The sequence below is a fragment of the Acartia tonsa genome, chromosome 6 (assembly GCF_053477335.1).
Source record: "Acartia tonsa isolate MP-2025a chromosome 6, ASM5347733v1, whole genome shotgun sequence".
Taxonomy (NCBI): Eukaryota; Metazoa; Arthropoda; class Copepoda; order Calanoida; family Acartiidae; genus Acartia; species Acartia tonsa.
In genome coordinates, this window is record NC_137265.1 from 20,379,714 (window position 1) to 20,405,272 (window position 25,559).

A 25,559-nucleotide genomic window follows, 5' to 3' on the forward strand; every position below is an offset into this window, starting at 1 on the left:
TGGGTAATTGCCTCTCAGTTGGATATGATGAATAAAAACCTTCAACTCCCCCCCCCCCTTGCACTTACATTAAGTAGCGTGTCTACCCTATAGCTTATAAATAGCTGTAGGTACGTCTTTGTCCGTCAAACAGAGCCAATTCAGGTATATTAACCCACTCTTTTTTATCCTACAATTTAAAATACTTTATTTAGATAAATACAAAACAACTTAACATGTTTTGAATTTTGATTTTTTTAAAATCAATATCTCCAAAAGCTGTTCTTAACTATCTTAGCTTGTAGTTGCAGCGATTGTTATGCACATTTTTGTCCTTGTTCGTTGTTGCACTGTAAAAACGTTATCCAAATTTATAAACATTTATTATTAATTTCTGTTTAAAGTTTATATTTTCTTTAGACAAAACGAGAAATTTGCTCAGATTTTTTTCTGAAATATTCTAAAACATTGATGTATTGAACTTTTAAAATTACGGTCATGATATTTCTAAACATAAAACCAAATAACTTTAACAAAAGTTTTTTTTTAGATTTAAACATTTTTTACAGTGCATTATATGCATCGGTCAAACAGTAGAAATAAAAATCCCATAATGTACAAAATGTTCATTATATTCATCTAGTGTTATTCAAGACCCCGTATAAAAAATGTAGTATTCTTTACTGCTTTTGTTCAGTTATATCTCAAAAAGGCTATAGCAAACTGTATTTTGAGAAAATTTGTGACTAGAAACAAAAGCCACCTTATTGATCAAAAATACTGAATCTTTTATATGATAGGTATAATTTGTATCAAAATTAAATAATAAAGGTTTTTGTCATATTTTGTCATAACTTTTTAGCATAGGATAATAATTGTAGAGTTTAAGTAAAATATGGATGGTAATTTGATGTTAAATAATATCTGCAATATTCTAGGTACAAAATTACTTCTTTCCTATGGAAATTAAAAATGTATTTTATATTTTTAAAAGAAATCTGTAAAATAATGTAGAAATCTCTCAAATATGGTTGTGTTTAAAAAAGAAGCTTATGCATTGATCTTTAGGTAATTTAAGCTATTTTAAAGCAGTTAAAAAAATAACCATAAATTATTAGAATAAAAATCTTGATATTCAGTGCTTTTTCTTCAAAGTACAATTCTAGCACAGAACCACCCCCCCCCCCCCGCCCTTTTTTTAAAAGATTCAATTGAAAATGGGGGAGGGGTAAATTTATTCTAACCTGGAAATGGCAATGTCAGCTTTCTGCAAGGCAATTTTGGAAGCGCGTTGGGCCGCGTTGACCGCCGAATCTATCCGCTCGCGGAACTTGGCGGAACGGATGAGGAACAGATGTTTCTTCTTGTTGCTGGTTATCAGAATGTTGTTCTTGTACTTGCCCTCCTCCCGAGTTCCATCCTGGTAATACAGGCTAGATAAACTTGGTATATAGATTAGGTGCGATTTTATTTAGCTGAAAAGTTTAGACCAATCTCAATGCAGGAAAAGTATCCAAATGGTTTAAACCAACGAATAAGAACATGGTTAGAAAACTTTGGGTACCAATGTAATTTATATCTTTAACTAGCGGCTTCACCCCTAGCCTCTAGGGGCTTTGCCTCAAGAGATGATAAAAAAAGTTAAGGTGAAATTCGTAAAAAATATAAGAAGGACCAAGGAAATCTCCTGCAAAAAAAAAGACCAAGGATATCTCCTACAAAAAAAAAAACAAAAAAAATTGGGGGGGGATGGTTTTAGTTTTTTGGGGGGTTGGGGGTGTCCCACCCCCCAGGAAAATAGCTTAAAACCCTCACAGGACCAGTAGGTACAATCCCTGTAAAGTAGAGCCCAATTGGTTCAGCGGTTACTGAGATCTTAAGCTTGAGACGGACAGACAGACGGACAGACAGACATCGTTCTACTTTGTATTATAGATAATTAATGCGCAGACTTAATTATTCTCAAAATTAAGTTCTTGAAAAACAAACAAAAAAATTTGGGTACTCATATAAAATCTTGATAACTCAAACAAGCAGTATCCAAACTTTTGAGCAAAAATTTTAATCTACAGAGAGGGGATAATTTGGTTTGTCATCATTGGGGATATGCATCAATTTATCCTCCATTGTCTTATACCATAAAATCCCTGAATGAAGCTCAAATATTACCTTAAAAGTTGTGACGCCATATCCGTACTTTCTGTTGTTATACCACTCTCCCTCGTACTTGAGACCGTCTGACCGCTCGCTGACACCGAAACCTGACCGCTTGTCGTTCTTCCACTCGCCCAGGTAGGTCTCCGTCACGTTCGCGTCCAACATCTCATCCTACAATGGTTATAGTAATACTTGGATCTTACACCAAATTATTATGTACTCTATAATAGTTTCAATTTATTTACTATCATTTTGATAAAAATTGTACAAAAAGATTGAATTTAATTCAATACAATTAATTCTAACGCTTTTTGAATACACTATCACTCATTCAAAATATTCCAATTTCTGATATAATTTTAATTTCTACGAAATTTTAGATTTTATTTTCAATGAATAACTAATAATTGTTGATTTTAAATGCATGTTTTTTTTATATTAAAATTGGAAATCTTGTTATGAAAAGTTGAACAGGTCAATGGCCGACAAAACACGCTGTTACTGAAGAAAGTTGATGAAAAGTGCCCAAACAATTTACCATACCCCATAAAAAAGTACTATATGGTGAGAATACTATAGCTTAAAATTATAGTTTAACAACCCCCCCCCCCCCTAACCGAAAAAATTATCCCTGGTTTAATCTCTCCCTGAAAAAGGTTTGACCCCCATGTGCAATCCATGATCTAACATCGCTGAAACAGACTATAGAAACCAAATCAAGATATATATGCATAGGCGACAAATTGTGGGGGTAAAGGGGTGTTTACATCCCCTCAAACTTTTAAACCCTTTATTTTACCCACCTTAAAACTAAAAAAAATACATTGGACTAACCCCTGAAACCTTTGAAACTTCTCATTTCACCTTCTCAAAATAAAAAGTCCCTCAAAATATTTATATATTTTTATAAAATTTTAAACCATTTTCAATACAATCATTGTGTATAAATTAACAAATATTTTTTGGGAATATTTAAAATGTAGGTTATTAACTCAAAATCTTAAAGTTTTTTTAACAAAAATACCAATCTTATCATTTGATTTTACCTGTTTGCGATATATTTTGTTTTGAGTATATATATCATCACTTTAATTTTAATATTTTTTTTTCATAAATTGCAACTTAACTAACAAATTCTAAGTTAGCTCAGATTTTGACATCATTCTATTTAGCTCAAATACTATAATACTAGTTAAACCAATAAATATAATTAATCTAATAGGGAAAACTTTCTTGATGACGCGAATTAATCATTTACAAATTATTATGAATTAAAGATATGAATGGAATATTATTGATACATTACATCATTCAAACATTCATTTATCCCATGTCTTAACAAATTATGCATAAATCCTATTTTTCAAAAAAAAAAAGTTTCATGTCTAAAAAGCAAAAGTCTTTGCCTGCGAGGCGAAAAATGTAGCTTTTCATTTATATGTAATTCTCTGCAGGGATCTAAAGGGATAAGACAATGGCAGATAAATTAATGCACATCCCCAATGAAGATAAAAATTACTCCTTCTTTAGATTTTCGTTTGGACGCTCAACTTAATGAACCAACCAATCAAATTTCACAAAAGTCCCCAAAGTTGTTAAGCTAACGCATAAGAAAATATTATTATAAAAATTTTGGGGACTAGTGTAATAAACTGCCCAATGTCCCTCCCTCCCTGGTGTCTATAAATGTTTGTGAGACATTTTAAATGTGTCTGTATTTGTCTGTTGGGGTGTTTGTTTTTTTGTTTATGTTTGTAGGCTTATGTGTGTTCGTTTGTTAGAACAAGTTTGTTGGCCCGATATTAATTCTAAATTCCTAATTGGAATTTTCAAATATATATCCTCCAGGTACAAATACACACACACATACACATACATACAAACAAATTCTTCTTTGCTCATACAAGGACAATTTAAAGCAAAGGCATTTAAAAATAAAAATTTCCATCCTAGAGTGGATTTTACATACTGGTGGCTACACCCCCTAAAGGCCTTTAGGGGCACTTGGGGGGGAACGAGGTGTCGAGCCCCTGCATATTCATTTTGGTTGTAAAAGAAATTTTTGAAAAAGTTTGTAGGTTTTTTTCCAGGGGCGATATATCTTAAGATATTAGAGGTACGCTCCCCCAAAATAGTTGTAAACTATCCCTGGAGCTTAAAAAGTTATACTATTGAGTAGAACCATATCAGTCTAGCGGTAAGCGAGATCTAGGGGTACACATAAACGGACAGACAAACATCCTGTTATTTTAATGTAAGGATATTGGAAAGTAAGTTAAGGCATATGAAAAGAGAATAATAGAGAAAATAGGTTTAGTAAATGTTAAGAATTTAGATAATGAGTGAATGCAGGGTAAATGAAAACAGTAATAGGCAGTTTAACGGAATTGGGGGGATGAAAGTAGGCTTTGCAGGGCATGGGCGGGTGAAAACATGGACTGGACAAATTGGAGTTGGAACAGCAAAATAAAGAAGGTAAGGACAGGTATAAATGTTACGGGTTACGGGATCAAGGGCATGGGGATTTTACAGGTAATCAAGCAAGTTTTAAATAGGTAAGAAGGGGGGTGGGGGAGTAGTTTAGGGTAAATTATCTTCTAATGGGATAGTTCAATTTGGGGAGAGGGGACAGGTAATAATTTTCTAAGGGGTAATAATAACGGGGGGGAGAGGTGTTCATATATTAAGGGGAAAAGACAAAAGAGAATCTTAGTTATGTGGACAGGTACACACACACACCACACCTGTGTAGACAGTGAGACAGGTAGAGAGAAATGAGTGCAACGAGCGGTCAGAACAGAGAATTAGAGTGGGCTCAAATTTCTGACTGTTTACTATTTGTGTGCAGGGTATTGCTAGTGTCGGAATGTAGTAATGAAATATCTTACAAAATATCCATGTACTCATAATATCTAGTTTGATGGATTTCTGTCTGTTACAGCTAAAAATAATCATTAATAACAGAGTACTAAACAACATGCTCTTTTTTAGGCATTAATTGTAAGAAGAAAAGATAAATAGAATGATATTTTCCTGCAAACAATGGTTTTCATGTGTAAGTAAATATATGATAAAGGGCTTTTTAAGACATGCAATCAATTCAAATTAATAGAACCACTCTCATTTGATCATTTACAAGTTTAAAAGAAGAGAATGTAGCATAAAAAGGGAAGCTTCTAGCGCCAGGCAACAATTTTACAAAACAAATAGGAATTTAAACAAAATTGACCAGAAAAAAATCAGAGAAAAGTCACTAAAAGTTGTCAAAGAATTATCCTTCATCTTTCAAGGTTTGTTTAAGGTATTTTCTTTTTTTTATGTTTGAAAATAAAGACAAAGTATAATTGTTTTGCAAAGATATTAACACCTTTTATTTTGTGCAGTAGCTCTATAACAACTTAGGCCAAATGTCTTTAGTTAATTTATATCAAGAAAAAAAGCTTAAAAACATATTATTTCTCAAAAGATTTTAGTAAAACTTTAGTATATAATTGGTAGCCAGGAGGGATGGGGAAATTAGAATATAAATTATACCAGTCCCCAAAGTTTTACAAACTATTCGATGGCTTCAAACTATGGGTACTTTTAATTCATCTCATTTGGAAAATTGTGAAACACCATAAAACGTATCAAACTAACTATTTAAATAACTTTTACCTACAGTGGAGGAATTGAATCTAGACCTTTTATGGTTTATTCTATCTTATTTTTTTTTATTTTGTAAATCTAACAATAAACTAGAAAGTTACAGCTATTTTTACCAAAATAATCAGCTGTATGAACGTTCATTAAACTTAGATGGCTTTTAGAACAGCTTCGCTTCTTGAAATGCATTTGACAAATATGAATGCGGAATATACTATTTCTAAATTATTATTTAATGCTACGGGATTTGTAAAAAATCCATACAAGTCAAATAATCCATGAGAGAGGTGAAATTCATTTACAAACATTTGCAAACAAATTTGAGAAACAGAGAGATTTATGAAAGGGACACTTCTGTGTTTTGTTTTATGTTAGGCAAAGGGAACTTCTATACACAAACCTCGACTAGATAATTTTGTTACATTATAAAACCTTAAATTATATTTTAATTTGTGCATCTTTGAATTTAACAAAACATTTGACGGAATACAAAGAAACCCTTCGGTACTCTTTCTAAAAGTACCAACCCCCCCCCCCTCAATTGTCCCTCTTTTTTACAATATATAAAAAATTAGGGGAGGAATAGTATTTTTTTCTTTTGCCTAACCCCTTGAGGGGTTCCCTAACCATGCAGGGCTACCCAGTAAATACTGTAAAAAAAACCTAATTTAACTTAAAGTAAGACATAATCAAACTATAAAATCAATTTATCTGTGCTCTAAAAGGTGCTTATGGGAAGTATCCTACAATATCTAGGAGAATATTAAAAAGTATAAGTAAATTATTCACCAAAATAATATAAATTTGGATTTCCCTTTAAGAATACATTTTACTTTAAGGTTATAGGAAGGGGAAGAAGAGGGTAAAATGCATATTTTAAAAGTGTGATAGCTAAACTTTTTTTTGTGGCCAGCTTTTTTTATTTTAATAAATGACTCTTCTGCATGGAATAGATATGTTGACACAACAATTTTATTTTTAAAGCATTAATTTAATTATTTCATGACAATAACTTAATTCTTGCTTGATTTAGGAATTCTAGATTTTAAAGAACAAATTCTTTTTCTGTCTATTTGTGGGTAATGTGTCCAAGGTTCCTACTCAGTATCTGTAGGTTAGGCCTTTTCTTTCCTGTTTTGCCCAGATATTCATATACACTTAAGAAATGTTTCTAATAGAGTCGCATATTCTTTTATATTCTAGCTAAACACAAATTTTCTTTAATTTTTTTTTTTTTGTTTGTTTACTTAAATCATACTGTTCAAAAGTGTAGCTCCTCTAAATCTAGAATTTGTCCTTACGTTAGTCTAGTCTGTCAGTCTATTTATAGGGGGGGGGGGAAGCATTCTCCCCAGTTATTTAACTTTTGTAGTAGGGGGGGGGGGGGGGGTTAAGTAAAGTTGTACCCCTTCGTGATGCTACACTTTTAATTTCATCAAACTACAAATTGGTCTCTCCTGAACCTTTTGCTATTTTTTTAAAATTTGAAACCAACGAAATTACTAATAAAATATTTGCAACTGAAAGGTAAAACTAGAAAGTATATTGAAATGTACATTTATTTGAAATGAGACTGTTGGAAAAAAGAGTTAGAAAAATAAATACAGGTAAAAGGAACCGACAACGCCTTTAGATAGATAGATATCTCATTCATACACACATACACACACACACACACACACACAACTTAAACTTTAGCTTTCTTTTAAAACTGTTGCTAATCTTAGTTTTCTACGTTAAAAGTATATATATTTTTTTAAAACTTTTGTTCAAGAAATTATCAGTTTAAATATATTTTTAAAAAAAAACGTGTATTTTATGATTCTTTAACAATGTCTTAGTTATTTTTAATAATTTTTTTTTTCAAATTGTTAATAGGTCAAGGTCAAAAAGTGAAAAATGTTTAAAATCCAGAAATATGTTGTCAGCCCTTGTTCATTATAAATTAGAGAAACCTGTATTTTCTGCTAACGCCCCGGACGGCTATGTAAGTATTATTATGAGGTAAAATAAGGGAGCTGCTGGATTGACACTTACACTTTACACTGAACTTTTGTAAAACTTCTTTAAATGGTTTTAGGAATCATACAAAATTCAATAGCCCATCTAGTCTATAATTGAATAGTTATTTTTCGCATCGGTTTATAAACAGATTTCCACAGATAGAAAAATGAAAAATTATAAAATTAGTTCCAGTTTTGTTGGCCCCTAGGCAAAAAAGGCCAATGAAATAAAATTTGTTTTAATTTTAATGATAGATACTTCATTATATCCACAAAATATGATTTTTAAGTATGGCTCATAACAAGACCAAATCCAGCGGATCTTAATCGGTTTCGAAGCCATACTTGAAATAAAAATATTCCTACCTCTACAACAAAGCTTGCCATACTTCCTTCGGACATGAGGCTGGCTCCAGCGTAGTTGGACTCACTGGATATCCAGCTGGCCGTAGAACCGGTCGATCTGAAAGCATCACACTCTGACCTAAAGGCATATAGACCCTGGGTTAGGTTAGTATAGGGTTAGTAGTAGCGCGATTCATATGTGTTCTTAATTTAATTTTAATCTTAAATGGTTAGTAAATTAGTAATTTCTGTAGTCAAATAGAATTTGACACTTCGTTTTTTTAAATTGGTGTTTACATCCTACCCTCTAGTCCAAGGAGGGGGTGGAGAGTAAACGGGTGTTAACCCTGCTCAAACATTGAAAACCTTCATTTTACCCCCCTTTAAACCTTTGAAACCCCCTATTTTACACCCCTCAAAAATAGCTTGTTTGGGGGTTAAATATTTTTCCTGGTGTTTTAGAGATCTTACACAAAAATCCATGCTTGAATAAAACTAACAAAATCATTATGTATACTTTTCACAAAAATATGCATCGAAAAAAAGAATTTTTTGATATCTTAAAGTTATCGAAAGAATCTACTACATTAACTTGAAAAATTCAGGTTGGAAATTAAAATTGTTCAGTAACTTGAATCTAAAGTACTTTTAATTGAAAATCATTTATCGGAAGATTCTTCTTTTTGACGCGTGGATTCCAAACCATCCCCACTTTATTAAACTTAATATTTATATCTCAACCTAACCCATTAGAAGTAACGTTGACCAAAATTTAAGGGGAGGGAGAAGACATGGAGCTTGGTAGCTATAAATTTGTCCACTGGCAAATTAAGGGATTCGCCATTGATCAAATATGAACTTTGGACAAATTTAGAAAATTTGTTGAAAGTTGTTGGGTCAGTGGGTCTATTGAGACAAATAGTTCCATACAATTTCATGCAACTATTTCTTCGGTGTAATTTGATACATTTTTTTGTAGGTATACCTTTCTTTTATTTAGGTGTACCTATGGAAACCAAAATTATTAAACAGGCGAACAAAACTTTTACAGATATGCTTTAAACAGCATATTCCCTCAAAGATCCTAAACACAACCACCCCCCCCCCTCGATTTAAAGATAAATTGGTAATAAGGCAGGGGATACTTTTTTCGTTTGTTTGTTTACAACTTTATGTCGGGTAAGGTTGGTTATATTGGGTGGCCGCGCAGGGTTAGGGCACCACAGGTAAAATCACCTCCAGGTTTGGGCTCCCCGCAGGAGTTAAGGATGGGGAAAAAACTACTTCCAACCTGTAGATCATTGTGTATTACAGTTTAGTTTTCCTTGTATTTAAAGAAACAATATATGTTTTCTTCTTTTAAAAAAATACATCTAAACAATGCACTGGCCTAATTGTAATAGATTAGCTATCTATGCCTTAATGTAAAAGTACAGTATATGGGTTTTCAGTAAATTAATGTAAAAATGGATTATTATTATTTGAAACATTTTAAGCTAATATATCCTTTATACACATTATACTTATAAATATAATACTTTGTATATCAGAAATCTAACGGGATAAGATAATAGCCAATAAATTGATGTACATCCCCAATGATTATACATAATATAATCCCTTCTATAGATTGCAATTACTGGTTGAGACGTTTCAACATAATGAACCAACCAATCAAAAATTAAATAAAAGTCTCCAAAGGGGTTAGGACAACGAATAAGAAAACGTTAATATAAAACTTTTGGGACTAGTGTAATAAACAGCCCAATGTCCCCTCCCTCCCTGTTTGTATATAATACACTAGCGGCTTCGCCCCTAGCCTCTAGGGGCTTTGCCCAAGAGGTTTTATCTAACTAATTTTTCGTGTTTTAGATTTTAAAGAAAATAAAAAAAAATTTGAGGGGGGGGGTTAGGGGTGTCCCACCCCCCCAAGAAAATAGTTATAAACATTCCCGGGACCTATGAGAAGCTACCCTGTAAAGGAGAACCCGATCAGTTCAGCGGTTAGCGAGATCCTTCGCTACAAACAAACAGACAGACAAACAAACAGACAGACATCGTTCTACTTTTATTTTGTACAGTTCACATGTACAGGGTTCAACAAAAATCCTTTTATTTTATAAATGTGAAAAAATTGTTCAACCCAAAAAATTGGGAAAGGGATTCTTAAAATTAGATTTTCAATTTGATACAAACTTTTTTGTTTTAAATGTTTTAGTATTATGCAGAGATAATATCTTTCAGTAATTGAGCCCCCCCCCCCCCCTCCTCCGCATTAAAAATTGCTGGGAGGGGTTCAGTGATCAATACATTATGTGAGTGAAGGCACGCATATTTTTGTGCAATTGATATTTGTATAATTTGTCTTAGGAAGATTATTTTGGATAATGAAACGCTTTAGGCAAAAAAGTTTTTAATGTTGATATATGTATTGAAAAAATCATAGAACCTTCAAACCTATTTTTACTTTTCGCAATGAAAGTCCTGTTTTAGAAATGCACAAATAAAAAGTAGAATCTTGGTTAATGGTGCAATAAAACCATTCACTAGTGCGTGCACATGAAAACAAGGATGACAACATCCATAAGTAGCGAAGCACAAAAAATTGTGGATGGGAATACGTAGAAGTAGATTTAAAGTGTATTTATTAAAATCAAGAATAGATTTATTGGAGAAAATAAACACAAAACCTTGTTTTATTTTGTATGATGAAGACGGTTAAAGTAAATTACATACTAGATGCACATAACAATGGGGGAAAAAAATTTGAAACTGTTAATGCAAAAAAGTTTTAAAATTGGACCAAAAATACCAAAGATATGGGGAAATATGTCAAACATATGAAAATAGCCAAAAACCTGCTAAAAGGCAGTTTGGCCGCCATTGTTTCTTTTCTTAAAACACCAGAAATTTAATGTTAATATCTTTAACTGAACAATTTTTGAAAATTGGACTATAAACACCAAAGATGTGGGTAAAAATGTGATAAATACAAAAATAGCCAAAAACCTGCAAAAAGGCAGTCTGACAGTCATTGTTGTTTTCTTCAAATGACAGGAAATTTAATTTTGATATCATTAACTGAAAAAATTTCGAAAATCGGACCATAAACACCAAAGATATGGGGAAAAATGTGAAAAATATAAAAATAGCCAAAAACCTGCAAAAGGCAGTCTGACCGTCATTTTTGTTTTCTTCAAATGATGGGAAATTTAATTTTGATATCTTTAACTGAAAAAATTTTGAAAATCGGACCATAAACACCAAAGATATGGGGAAAATTTGGAAAATATAAAAAATAGCCTAAAACCTGCTAAAAAGCAGTCCGACCGCCATTGATGTTTTATAGTTAATTGTGCTCCTTAATGATGGGAATGTTGTCAAAAAATTTCAGCTCTCTATCTTTTATAGGAGCCGAGAAAATCACGTTTCCCCCAATTCATTAATTACGGACGGACGGACGGACGGACGGACAGACGGACGGACGGACATTGTGAATTATAGAGTAGCTTCGCTACTAAAAAGACCACGGGATGGAAATTGGGTAATTTGTTAAGTTTTGAACCAGCATTATTTTTCACCATGGTTTGCAACTACTCAGGGAGGGAGTGGACATTCAGCTTTAAAACATACTAGTACTAGAAGGTTCATTGTTGGATTAAAAATTTGAAATACTATTTTAGATTTTGGATTGTTGGTTCCAATTAAATATGTCTAATCTTTTCAACCAATGATCATTAATGTGGATGACCCAATTTAAAATCCATTATCTTATCCCTTCAGATCTCTGGTGGCTACTCTATTATTTGAAACAAAAAATGAATATGCAATTTTTGTACACTGATACGGTAAGAGTTATTTCATCTGTTAAAAAACTGTTTGAGATAAAAATACATCCTTTAAAAGACAATAACTATTTCAAGCGGTCGAAAATTTGGAAACAAAACAACTATCCTCTAACAAAATATTCATTCTTTTATGATAATTTTATTGCTTTTTATTATGTGAAAAAGATGTAAACTTTAAATAAATATCAATGACATAATACGTAAAGTTAGCAAAGAAAATAATAAAATCATGCATAAATTCGCAGCCAAAATTAATTAATTTTAGGAAGACAAAATTATATTTATTATTCTATAATGTAGGCGTCTAAAACACATATAAATATGCTTGCCGTTGTGTTTATATTAAAACAACATTATACCTTCAATTTTATCATCTTAAACTTAAGTTTCATGCTTTTGCAACCTTCATAAAGATACTAATAAATAAGATTATTATAAAACAATTTGATGATTTTTACAAAATGTTTTAGGAGATTTTTAACACAAAATATTTTTTTTAATGCTAATTTTAAACAAGTTGTAAATTGAGGAGTAGCTTCACCCGTAAAGTTCTATTTAAATGTTAAAGGACTAAATGCTAAGAGCTCTGTCTATTTCTAAATATATCCTATTAAAGAAAGTAACAAAACTTTTTTTGTCTGTAGCTTAGGGTCTTAATAACTACTTAACCGAAAGAGCTGTTCATTTTTTGAAAACTTTACAATGATCTTGGAATGATTTTAGATTGTGTTTTTTTACTTGGGTGTTTAGAAGAATTCAGGCTACTTTTACCATTCCCTACGCCTTTGAATACAAAGCCCCGAGAATGCTAGGGGCTCAGCCATTAGTATGATCTATAAAAGATGAATATACATCAAAACATTTCTCGGACAATAATTGTATGATTTATGCTTCTTTCATTACAGTATGTCTTCACAATTAAACAAACTAAAAATTTTCATTATTCTAGAGAAATTTTTAGAAGATCTATCTGTCAATAAAGATCTCACTAACGGCTAGATTGATAAGATTCTCCCTTTTATAAAAACGTAAGTTTGATGCTATTATCTTATAAATTTAGATTTGATAGTCTAATAGCCTATAGATTAATCTAGCGACAAAGATTTAAAAGAACAATAAATAGGATTCTGTTCCTAAACAGTGTTATTTATATTTGTTTATGATATGCTAGCGGATTCGCTTTAAACATCTATAGGATATGCATTCAAAGAGGTAAGAGGGGATCAGGAAAATAGCATAAAAACAACCTGAATATTAATAAACTTAAAAACAACCCAGGACCTATTGAAATGGTTAACTTATTTAACTAGGTAATATTTTTAAGAAATTAGCAATGAATAAATGCCATGTTTAGGATTTTTGTTGTACAACTTGTACAGTATATTTGAGCAAATATAATATATACTGCAAATACAAATAATAAACATAAATATATGTGAATATATGATATACTTACAGTTATGCAATTAGACATAGCCAACCATTTAGAATAATCGACCGTAAAGAGGAAAAGAGAAAAATGGACTGGAAATAGATCGGAAGAGAAATGAGAGAAGGGATAAGAAGATAATACCAGGGATCTTGAGGGAGAGGACAATGGCCGTTAAATTTGTGTACTTCCTGATTATACACGAAAATACATTTTCTGTAGAATACAAGAAGTGGTTGAACCGTTTGAACACTCAACTTAATAAACCAACCAATTAAGATTAAATAAAAGTCCCCAAAGTTGTTAAGCCAACGAATGAAAAAACGTTATTATAAAACTATGGGGACTTGTGTAATAAACAGCCCTACATGTCCCCTCTTTCCCTGAGAAAATATTCATCATTCTTCAGATTTTTACATGAAAACCCATTAAGAAAATATTCTTAATATACATTGAGATGGGCAAATGCACTGTTTCAAATGTATTTTTAGTTAATCTTCTTCTTCAAAAAAAATTAAGGTAATAAACCTTTTTTATATAAAACTATGGCTCTTTTTATATTTAATTCTTAAATATGTCAAAATAAAATTTATATTTCCTTTTAAGTTTAGTGTCTTTCTATTGTAATTTTTAAAATTTTTGTTAGTTTGACTCAAGCATGGCATTTGATACAAATGAGAAAAATGAAGTAGTTCTAAGAACGAAGTATATTTGATGAGTAAACTTATTCATGAATATTTTTTGCGTGTAGTTTTGTTTATACTACTAGCGGCTACGCCCATAGAGGTCTTTAGAGGGCATTTTAGGGAATAGGGTTGGGGGATAAACCGACACTCCTATTTCAATTTTAGTTTTAAAAGTTTTTTTTTTGTTTTGGGGAGGGGCGATTCTTTTGAGGTGTGGAGGTACCGTTCACAAAAATAGTTATAAACCTTTCTTTGACCTATAAGAAGCTTTATTGGACAGACATACATCCTGTTCCTTCTTAATATAAATAGTATTGAATTTTTCCTTTAATCGCTATATATTAAAACTAGCGGCTTCGCCCCTAGTCTCTAGGGGCTTTGCCTCAAAAGGTTTAATCAACCTATTTTTGAGTTAATTAGATATAAGAAAAATAAAAATTTGGGGGGAAGAGTTATTTTTCATTTTTTGGGGGGGTTGGGAGTGTTTCACCCCCTAAGAAAACAGCTTAAAACCATCCCAGGACCAGTAGGTATATTACCTGAAGAGTAGAGCCTAATCGGTTCAGTGGTTACTGAGAAATTAAGCTTCAGACAGACATCGTTCTACTTTGTGAGATCTTAGGCTTCAGACAGACATCGTTCTACCATGTATTATAGAAGATTACAAAATTAAAAAGTATACCTTAGACTTTGCATCACCCCTTTCCTATCAAGGTCTCCTGTGCTTCGCTGTTTTCGCATCCGTAGACCCTAAATACAAATACATTTATTATAATAGATGGTAAATAATAAACTTAAATCCGTACAAAAAATTTCTAGCAGACAAATATTTTTTATTATATTTATAACATGATAGGTTAAATTATCTGCCCGTTGTACCAAATCGCGAACACTTTCTAATAAATAATGTAGTCGGATTGTTCCTACACTGTTATCCTATTGATCCATTTAAGGGATTGTACATCTACACTTTATATATCCATTTACAAATATCCTTATTTTTTATCTTTTGAATTTTGTACGTAGTGTCCAAAAATAATTCAATCCACACGAAGCGTAGCAATACAAACTGTCTAAAAGAATTTTGGATCTACTGCAGTTCTCGGTAAAATATTGCTGGTAACGAATATTGCCAAAAATCTATGAATTTTAAAGGCTGCTAGCTGCCAAACGTCTGAACATACAGATCATACACGCACACCATTTTAAGCGGTATAAGAAGGCCTACAAATAATCTGGAATAGCCAAGATCCAATGATGCACGGGGAAAGCGTAGAATATAAAAAAACGCGTAAAATAGTCCTTTTTCGCGCATTTCTCTGCACTGCGAGATAATTATCATCATTATTATTGATTTATGGCAATTTCAGATTATTTGTAGGCCTTCTTATGCCGCTTAAAACAGTGGGCAGGCATGATCTGTACGTTCAGCCGTTTGGCAGCTGGCAGCCTTTAAAATTCATAGATTTTTGGCAATATTCGTTAACAGCAATATTTTACCGTGAACTGCAGTATATCCAGAATTTTTAATTATTAAACAAATGTGCCTTCAGTAAAAACGTATTCTTATTGCAAAGGGGGTTAAATTGTAAATTAAGTAATGGTTAAGAACTATGAACATTAGGATATATAAGTTGGAAGGAATTTTAATGTTAGAGGGAGATTTGAAATCTGCATCAAATTAAGGATTTTTTTTTATAAAATTCGTTTTTTGTATAATTCTTTATCTAAAAGCGGAAATACAATTAAAGTTCATAAATTTTGACCAATAGGATAGGTGGATTGGAAACTACTTGCGCTCTTATTGGTTGAATGATGTGCGACACTTAAGCTTCTCCAATCAGAGCGCAGATAATTTTCAATCCAATCACAGATGTCAAAATTAATAACTAAAATTGTATTTCCGCTTTTAGATAAATAATTATACAAAAAACGAATTTTATAAAAAATCCTTAAAATTTTATGCAGATTTCAAATCTCCCTCTAACATCAAAATTCTTTCCAACTTATATATCTTAATGAACATATTTATAAATGGGATCTAATAGAATACGATATAGGATATGATTTTCATACGGACCATAAAAATTAGGATTTATAATTAAAAGACGTGTTGCCTTCAGTTGCCTTCTTTAGAAATTAATAATTAAATTTAATTCTCTTGAAAAAATAATAATTTCAATAATAATATTCATTATTAAATCATATAAAAAAAAACAAGTTTAATATTGTCCATAGCAGTCTGTACGGGAATATACAATAAACTATAAACAGTAAAAACAAATTCACAATTCATAAGAAAAATGTAATATTTAAAATACAATCACAGTGAACATAAATAGCATCATAGCTTTTCTGTAAAAATGTTCTCTTACATAATAATTGCTTTACTCAATAGTGAGCCTCAACTCTTTATTTTGCAGCGTAGAATCTTGCATATTAATGCCTTTTACTACATCTTATACACAGAATAGTATAACGGATAATAACAGACGTAAGAACATTCCATACTCATAGAGTAGTTGCGCTAATGATTAGGAGTACTGAGGGGATTATGAATAAGAGGAAAGTTTAACGGATGTATTCATTTTCAATGTTTTTCTTATCAAATACGTAGCCAGTCTACAGTTACAGTTTGTCCGTCCAATCATACATCCGTCTATCCGTACTTTTAGTTAGGAAAGCGTGTAAACTCTGTGACTGTTTTTAATATGATGATTTTTAAGCCTATTTACAATAGTTTGTAATACAATTTTTTTAACTTTTATTCCTAGGACGACTAGGTACAATTTGGACACATTACAAACTTTCCCGATTTTGTATTACTTTTGAGGAACATGATTCCAGTTACGTCATATTTTTCTTTCCCGAAAAAGGGAAGGGGTAAAGAAAAAAAAGGGAAGGGGGGAAGAAAAAAGAGATGGGAGAAAAGGGGGTTTTCCCCATCTCTTTTGAAGAGATTTTCTTCCCCCCTTCCCTTTTTCGGGAAAGAAAAATATGACGTAACTGGAATCATGTTCCTCAAAAGTAATACAAAATCGGGAAAGTTTGTAATGTGTCACAATTTGGTGATCGAAACATCTATAATTATATCTAGAGGTGAATTTGTCATTAATAATGATCCTTTTTTGGACGGGTAGAATTAGAATTTTTTTACAGACTTTTAATATAATATTTAATATATTTTTTTCCTACAACTAGGCTTTTCTTTATAAAATGCCATCCTTGTTTTTTTTTGTTAATTCAAAGCCTATTTAAAATGTTTTTAATTTTAATGATGAATGAATAGTAAGGATGGCTCAATTCACAATTTATTAATGTATCAATCATATAAAGTTTTGTTTGGATGGGTAGTGTCTTTAAATCCACGGAGACCATGTTGCTTCAAAAGAGCAGAAAGCTATTTGCTAGCAAACGAAAAAGGTCCCATCCACTTGAACCAGGTACTTGTCTACGTTATACATCTATAATTATACATTTATTCATTTAATAAACCAACCAACATATTTAGAAAACCCATGGCATCAAATAACTTGCCATACTAAGGAAAAAATGTATATGATAAATAAAAAACGCAAATAGCATATCTTTATATAAAGCCATAAATCCAATCTTTTTGTGCTTTCTTATGCTTAGTTCTTTATAAAAAATCTATGCAAAGTATTTTTCAAGGAACATGGATAACATTTAAAAATTAACTTTTTTTTCTAAATAAGTAGCGCAGCAATTGTAGAACTAAATTATGATAATAGAATAACCTATAAAATTGAATAGAGTGACAAAGTTTTGTAGCGAAGCTACTCTTTAATTCTTTTTATCTGTCCGTCAGTTTGTCAGCAATCAGCAAGTAATTTTGTCAGTTGCCAATTAAAATAGACTACTGCGAAATCTTTGTTGAAGATATCCCTTTCTAATAAGCACTTACTTTCTTACTTGGTTCTTCGCTCAGTCGGTCATGTAACAAAAGACCCGTTCCTGGATTTTCTAATATTTATTAATGTAATTCTTATTATATATAACAACTAGCGGCTTCGCCCCTAGCCTCTAGGGGCTTTGCCCCAAGAGGTGATAAAAAAATTAAGGCGAAATTCGTTAAAAAAAAAAAAAAAAATGTGGGGGGGGGATATTTTGGTTTTTAGGGGGGTTCGGGGTGTCCCACCCCCCAAGAAAATAGCTTAAAACCACCACAGGACCCATAGGTATATACCTTGAAGAGTAGAATCCGATCGGTTCAGTGGTTACCGAGATCTTAAGGGACAGACAGACAGACGGACAGACAGACAGAAGGACAGACAGACATCGTTCTACTTTGTATTATAGATTGTAATGTCATTAAAGCAAAACTTTCCAGGATAATTTGTCCCCAATTATTTTATGGATATAAGCGTAGACAAGACAATGGTCAATAAATTTATGTACATCCCCAATTTTGATACATAAATTAAAATGTTTTAACACTCAACTTAATGAACTAACCAATCAAAACTTTGGGGACTAGTATATAATAAACAGCCTATTGTCCCCTTTCTCTATGGGATATACGTCTCTGTCCAGATTAAATTTGTATTTATGTTGATGTTGACTAATCTAAATTTATGAGTAGATGCAACATTGCACACAATTACATTATTCTAGTAGCCACTCAATTATATACTTTTTATTCAATTTATATGCAATAAAATAAGTTTTTTTTATGTTTAGAGCAACGGAAAACTTCTTCCAAAAAATTATAATTGCCTGGTAAACAGAGTTTTTAAGGGACAAGACATTAGACGATAATTTGACTCCCATTTCTTTTTTAAAAATACCCCTTTCCTTCAGGTTTTGTAATCTGAGGAAATGTTTCCATATCCAATAAAGATAAACAAAATAAGCCCTTCTGTAGATTAAATCATTGGTTTAAAAGTTTTAACACTACTTTTTTTGAACAAAACAAACAATATGAAACTTGAGAAACATTTTAGGCCAAACAAAAGAGAGATAATTTTCACAAAACTTTGAATTTACTGTCCATAGTCTCATCCCTCCCTGGCGCTCACATAGTCCCATCCTTCCCTGGCGCTCACATAGTCCCATCCCTCCCTGGAGCTCACATAGTCCCATACCTCCCTGGCGCTCACATAGTCCCATCCCTCCCTGGCACTCCATAGTCCCATCCCTCCCTGGCGCTCACATAGTCCCATCCCTCCCTGGCACTCCATAGTCCCATCCCTCCCTGGCGCTCACATAGTCCCATCCCTCCCTGGCGCTCACATAGTCCCATCCCTCCCTGGCACTCCATAGTCCCATCCCTCCCTGGCGCTCACATAGTCCCATCCCTCCCTGGCACTCCATAGTCCCATCCCTCCTTGGCGCTCATATAGTCCCATCCCTCCCTGGCGCTCACATAGTCCCATCCCTCCCTGGCACTCCATAGTCGCATCCCTCCCTGGCGCTCACATAGTCCCATCCCTCCCTGGCACTCCATAGTCCCATCCCTCCCTGGCGCTCACATAGTCCCATCCCTCCGTGGCACTCCATAGTCGCATCCCTCCCTGGCGCTCACATAGTCCCATCCCTCCCTGGCACTCCAGAGTCCCATCCCTCCCTGGCGCTCACATAGTCCCATCCCTCCCTGGCACTCCATAGTCCCATCCCTCCCTGGCGCTCACATAGTCCCATCCCTCCCTGGCACTCCATAGTCCCATCCCTCCCTGGCACTCCATAGTCCCATCCCTCCCTGGCGCTCACATAGTCCCATCCCTCCCTGGCGCTCACATAGTCCCATCCCTCCCTGGCGCTCACACAGTCCCATCCCTCCCTGGCGCTCACATAGTCCCATCCCTCCCTGGCGCTCAAACTATTAAACCTTAGGTTAGCATTTTTACTTAGATTTAAAAAAATTAAGAATCATTTTAAAAACAAAAATAGAACATTTTTTTACTTAAAAATATTTAAAAGATTAAATATGCAATCTAGATTTTTCTTTTTCTGCTTTGAATTGGTGAGGATTTTATGTGCTATAACGACATTATGTCATGGAATATTTTGAATATTTGTAAAGAATCTTTTTTAAAGTACAAACAAGGTAAAATCATAGGAAAAAATCCTCCATTTCAAGTCAGGCCAAATTTTCTTTAAACATTCTTGATCCTAAGTCAAATCAGGGTTGACATTTTTTTTTAAATAAATATATTTTCACAGATTTTAATCATAAATTTATTGCTAGGGCAACATCCCCTAATATGAATTTATTAACTTTTATATTTATTGAATTAAAAATAAATATTTGGGAAAATATGAGAAGAGGAAATGAATATGCTATTTTTTTAGGCTTAATGATCTACATTAGGAAATAGAGATACTATATAATTAAATTATCTTAGTGATATAACACCTAATGAAATAGTATATGTATATTAAAGCTTATCCTGCAGTCAAAAAAGGTTTTTTTAAGTGTTATGGGTTTCATTAGTAGAAAAATGATATATATTAATGATCACTTTTAAACAGTGAAGTAAGCTTTTTTTCACCTCCAATATGTTTTACCCCCCCCCCCCCCCCTCCCATTATGAATCGCTCTGCACGACACTGCTTTTAGATTTGTACATTTTTCGCTGAATAAATGTATTTAACTTAGCCAAAAACCTACAACATTTGAAATTGCCCCATCCCAACCAAGATAGCTTCGAACCTGCATCAAATTTTTCATGCCCGTTCTCTCGACCAGGGATCGCCGACGCACCGGGGTTTCGTCGCTGCGAGACTTGAGCACAAATCCTCCGCGGGCATCTTCGGAATGGGACCGGGTCCCGTTGGATATCACAACCTGGCAAAATGGTCATAATTTCCAATCATTTACAATTTTTAATGAAATATATAGGTTTCAATTAAAGAAACAGTAAGTTTGCATGCCTGTACCTAAAGATCACGCTACACCACCAAGAGAAATCACTCCTCAAAAATTCCTCCCTCCATGAATATTTTGTTTAGAAATCTTAAATTGATAGAGAAGGGGTCATTTCCCCATCCGTTTTTTTTACGAAACCCAATGGTTAATAAGAAATAATATAGATTTATGTTAAAATTAAACATCTTATTCTACATTTGGAGGATAAGTTTCTTTTATAAGATTGAATGAAAATTGCACCCTATACGTAAAGTCACTAAAATATAAGAATCAGAATTGGCCCTTTGGTAAAGTCATCAATCAAAATCTTTACATGAAGACCCCTTACTGAAGTTTCAAAGTTTTATTGCTTTAAATGCCCTTACCAACTGATATTAAATATATAATTTACAAGTTCGGGTTGTAAATACATATATGTATGTTAAGAATTTTGTGAATTCTTGAAGCTATGACCGCAGCCTGCCTTGCTGTCCTCCAAGCCTGAGGCCTGGAGAGAGGAGATGGACGGACGGCGGGCTCTGGACTCCTCCCCGCCCATCCTGGAATGCGAGGCGACCCCGAAGGCGGCGCTGGTTCGTACACCATACCCGTGGCGCATCCCACGTAGCCATTGGCCCTGATAGGTACCTGAAAATATAACTTCAATTAAAAAGTAATAAAATGACGCAATGATAAAACTATTTTTAGAGAACCCCTTTTTTATATGATATCAAAAGTAAATAAACTTTTCAACATTTCTTTCAAATGTTAATAATTGTATGATAATTGTATAAGTAAGGTTTTTTGTCTGAAGCTAAAGATCTCGGAAACTGTTGGTATGAATGGGTTGTACATATTTTTCAGACAAGCTTAATAAATATCTTAGTGGTCGATTTAGTAGGAGCAAAAAAACCTTCCAAATAAACCCCCCATTATTATAATGACTACATAGCATAGCTACTCTACAACTACTTTTCGTACCTCCGTCCGCATATGTTTCTGAGCCATAGCCATCCTGCAATCCATTGGCCCAGGTTCCTTCGTATTTGGCTAATGTTGTCGTTGATTGTCGTACGCCATAACGTCCCTAAATAAAACAATATCAGTTAAATATAAGTTGGTATTATGGAAATTTTTAAGTTCCCTGAAAGTGCCTTGTTGAATATAGAACACCCCTACCCACTTTCTTTTCTAAATAAATAGAAAGTAAAGAGGAGTGTAAGTGTAAAGGAGTATAGGTGTGGTAATGTACATAGACCAAAGTCTTCTTTTCTTCACCCTAAGGAACCCTTATGACTATAAACCATTCTGTACATAGAAAAGTCTTCAAACTTTTTGATAATATGTATAATCTCAAATATAGTATATGAAAACGATTTACACATTGTAAATAATATTATGTAATCTCTTTAATGAACTAGTATTTAAATATTTCCTACAGAGAAAAAGAGTTATTAGAAATCAAAAGTAGTCACCATAGAATACATACACCACAAGTCAAATTAATCGGGGAAATGTCAGTTTTTGGAGAGTGTTATAAATCTCAAAGTTTTTTGTTATTCTAAGAATAAAAAAAGTCAGTTATTTTAGCCCCTTGAAATGTCTGATCCTCAATTTTTTATATTTTTTCATTTTAGTTAAAACTTTTTAGACTTTTAGTAAATTCATGCTTGAGTTGTACAAACCTCCGATGTCCAAACATTTCACGCAAAATCTTAATCTAAAAAAGGGGAGCTTTTGTCTATCACTGATTGGGATGTAAATAACTTTTTCGTTCATTGTCTTACCCCTTAAGATTAAATTGATTAAATTTTATATATTTTGTACTTCCTTTGTTTAATTTTTTGTATAATATTTCATTTGAAAAGATGTCCCTTTGTTTTGGTTCAGTTCTGCTGTTGATCAGGGAGGGAGGGGACATTAGACTGTAAACTACACGAGCTCCCAAAGTTTTAAATCTACGTTTTCTTATTCGTTGGCTCAATAACATTAGGTAGTTTTAATGAATTTAAATTGGTTGGTTTCAAACTAATAGTGCCCTATTTTTTCAACCTATTATTTTATTCTACAGAAGGTATAATTTGTTTATTATCATTTGGGATATACATCAATTTATCGTCCATTGTCTTATCCCCTGAGATCCCTGGCTGTTGCACGTCTGTGTAATAAAAGTTTAGAAATGAATGTTCCTGTTTAAATATTCTTTCTTCACCACTTTCATCTGCCACAGTCGCGAGGCAGGGAGCCAGGGAGAGGGAGGGAGGAGCCAGGGAGCCAGGGAGAGGAAGGGAGGAGCCAGGGAGCCAGGGAGGGAGGAGTCACCACAAGAAACAGGAAGGGTAAGGTCACTTTGGGGGGGGGGGAATAAAATGTTAAGTAGTGTGATAGAGCACAGAATAAAAAAGGGTAAAGAGAAATGGTTGCGAGAGAACTTTGATGTAAATTTGATATATAAATTAGTAGGTTGCAGTAACTGAGGCCAGTTTTTTTAATCTAACAAAAATTTATTTGAATTCATTTTCTATGTCACACAAAAAAAACTTGTTTAACATTCAACTAATGATATTTCTTGATTTTATACTAAACGTTGTTAATACCAATGAAAATTTTATTATACTTGATAGGACAAGAGCGTCCAAAGGGGGCATAATTGGAAGAAATAAAAACCCCGACTTTTTGCCCCTTAGTTGGAAAGGCTGTGGCACCCACAAAAATTTGTGAGTGTGTGTGGGGGGGGGGGGAGTTTGAATTGACAAAAAAATACTGGCTTTAGTAATATCTCAAAATTAAATGAAAGATAACTTACCCCCGTAGTATAATTTTACTATTCAAGAGATGGTCCCCCACCAAAAAAAAAAAGCTTGAAAAGTTACATTTAAATGAAAAAATATTTTAATTATTGTCTTATCAAAATGAAAATAATATCAGATAGAATATTGTTGAGGAATTGTAACGTATATTGTAGAGATATGTATCATGTATTTATGTAAATATAGAGGAGAATTTAAAACCCCAACTCTCTTACTCTCTTCAATATGTATTTCTTCAAATAAAAGGATATTCATTTAATATTTTTATCCAGTCTTTTTTTTGTTTTTCATATGGGCAAATTATAATATGTGTCTTGATTTTTAATAATATGTGTCATATTTCTATAACAAAGAAATCTTTATGAGAAATTTTCAAATCTGGAATCACAAAGCTTTTCTTCACTAAGATGTATCCTTCTCTTAGGTATACCTATCCTTGTATTCCCTGAAAGAGTACACTGTTGGTAAATATTGTTGGATATAAAATTCCATGCATTTGTTGCTCAAATTCTAGGATGTAGTCAAATAATAGGAAAAACAAAGTCCATACAGGTCTTTATTTAACTAGAAATCATTTTTTTAAATTTAAATGGTTAATGTGAAAAGTGGCTATGTCTATTGTTAATTAGCTATTTAGCCTGTTTATTACTCAAACATTATGACCAACATTATATTTTTGTGTTCATATAAATTTTATGCAATAATAATCAGAAAAGTCCATAAAAACTTTTTCAATAAGGATTTGTAACTATTGAAATAAAATTATTATGAATTTGACTTATTCTTCTTTATGTTATTTTTTTAGGAAGCAGGCTCCTGTCCTCGAAGACACCGTACACAATAAATTGATGTCATATGTCAAATATATCTAGTAGACCCCTTTCCTAACCTTACATATCTTCAACAGAAGAACCGAACGGTAGCCGCATTTTCGCAGCCGCAGTTTTGCGGATTTTTTGAAACTTTAAATAAACACTGGAAACATATTTCCTTTGAAATTTTCACTTTTAAGACTTAAAAAGTAAAGAAAACCAATTTATGATTATTGATATATAAGCGCCTCTACATCCCTTCCTGATCTTATAAAGCTTTAATATTTAGACTTCTATCATTTGAATGTGGCGGGTGGTAAGTTAAATGGGAAACAATTATAAAATTATCCAAAGGAAAATAATGTCAATCTTATAAACATTAACTTGTAATGTATCATAAAATACAATCAGATGTTCGTGAAGCTTGCCAATCTAAGATTGGCCATGGATTCTCACTTCCAGTCTCCGTGTGAATCTGAATCCTAACTTTATTTATCATGGACTACTTACATACATACACCTACATGAACCCAAACTTCTAGAAGTTTACCAAGACTTACCTTAAACCCTTGTGTCCACTCTCCCCTGTACAACCATTTCCCTCTCGACTCAACTCCAAGGCCGTGCCGTTTACCATTCTGCCAGTGACCCTCGTAAAAGCTCCCACTGAAAAAAATAAGAAATATTAATATTATTTTTTTTATTTCGTTTTTTTTATAGAGGGATTTGATTTTTTGCTATTATCTTAAAAAGAGGGGTCGAAGTAAATATCATTTCTACAACCATTATTTAATGAAAGTGTTATCTTTCACTGGTGGTAAAATTAAGATTAAAATTGCTAGAGCTTTTTATTTCATTTCTTAATTAGAGTAATCGCCAATAATCATTTGAGATGTACCTCAATTTAAAATTTTGACAATGGTATTTTAAACCAACAAATCAAGATTTAATTTGAGTACGTAAAGTTTTTGAGCAAA

At 32.8% G+C, this 25,559-nt stretch overlaps 1 protein-coding gene across 2 annotated transcripts in view; it reads right to left on the reverse strand.

Annotated features, from left to right (window-relative positions):
• The window catches only part of jp (junctophilin), a 53,856-nt gene that overhangs the window by 13,494 nt on the left and 14,803 nt on the right, over positions 1 to 25,559 (reverse strand). Inside the window, exons 2-9 of one of the 2 annotated variants that reach the window (XM_080163812.1) lie at positions 25,143 to 25,248; positions 21,942 to 22,047; positions 21,445 to 21,608; positions 20,766 to 20,900; positions 14,775 to 14,842; positions 8,151 to 8,247; positions 2,149 to 2,307; positions 1,224 to 1,399 (exon numbers count right to left, since the gene is read on the reverse strand). In XM_080163812.1, coding sequence (XP_080019938.1) covers positions 1,224 to 1,399; positions 2,149 to 2,307; positions 8,151 to 8,247; positions 14,775 to 14,842; positions 20,766 to 20,900; positions 21,445 to 21,608; positions 21,942 to 22,047; positions 25,143 to 25,248 — 1,011 coding nt within the window. Of the gene's footprint in view, positions 1 to 1,223; positions 1,400 to 2,148; positions 2,308 to 8,150; positions 8,269 to 14,774; positions 14,843 to 20,765; positions 20,901 to 21,444; positions 21,609 to 21,941; positions 22,048 to 25,142; positions 25,249 to 25,559 lie in introns of both variants that reach the window. The other variant, XM_080163811.1, reaches the window with a different exon arrangement.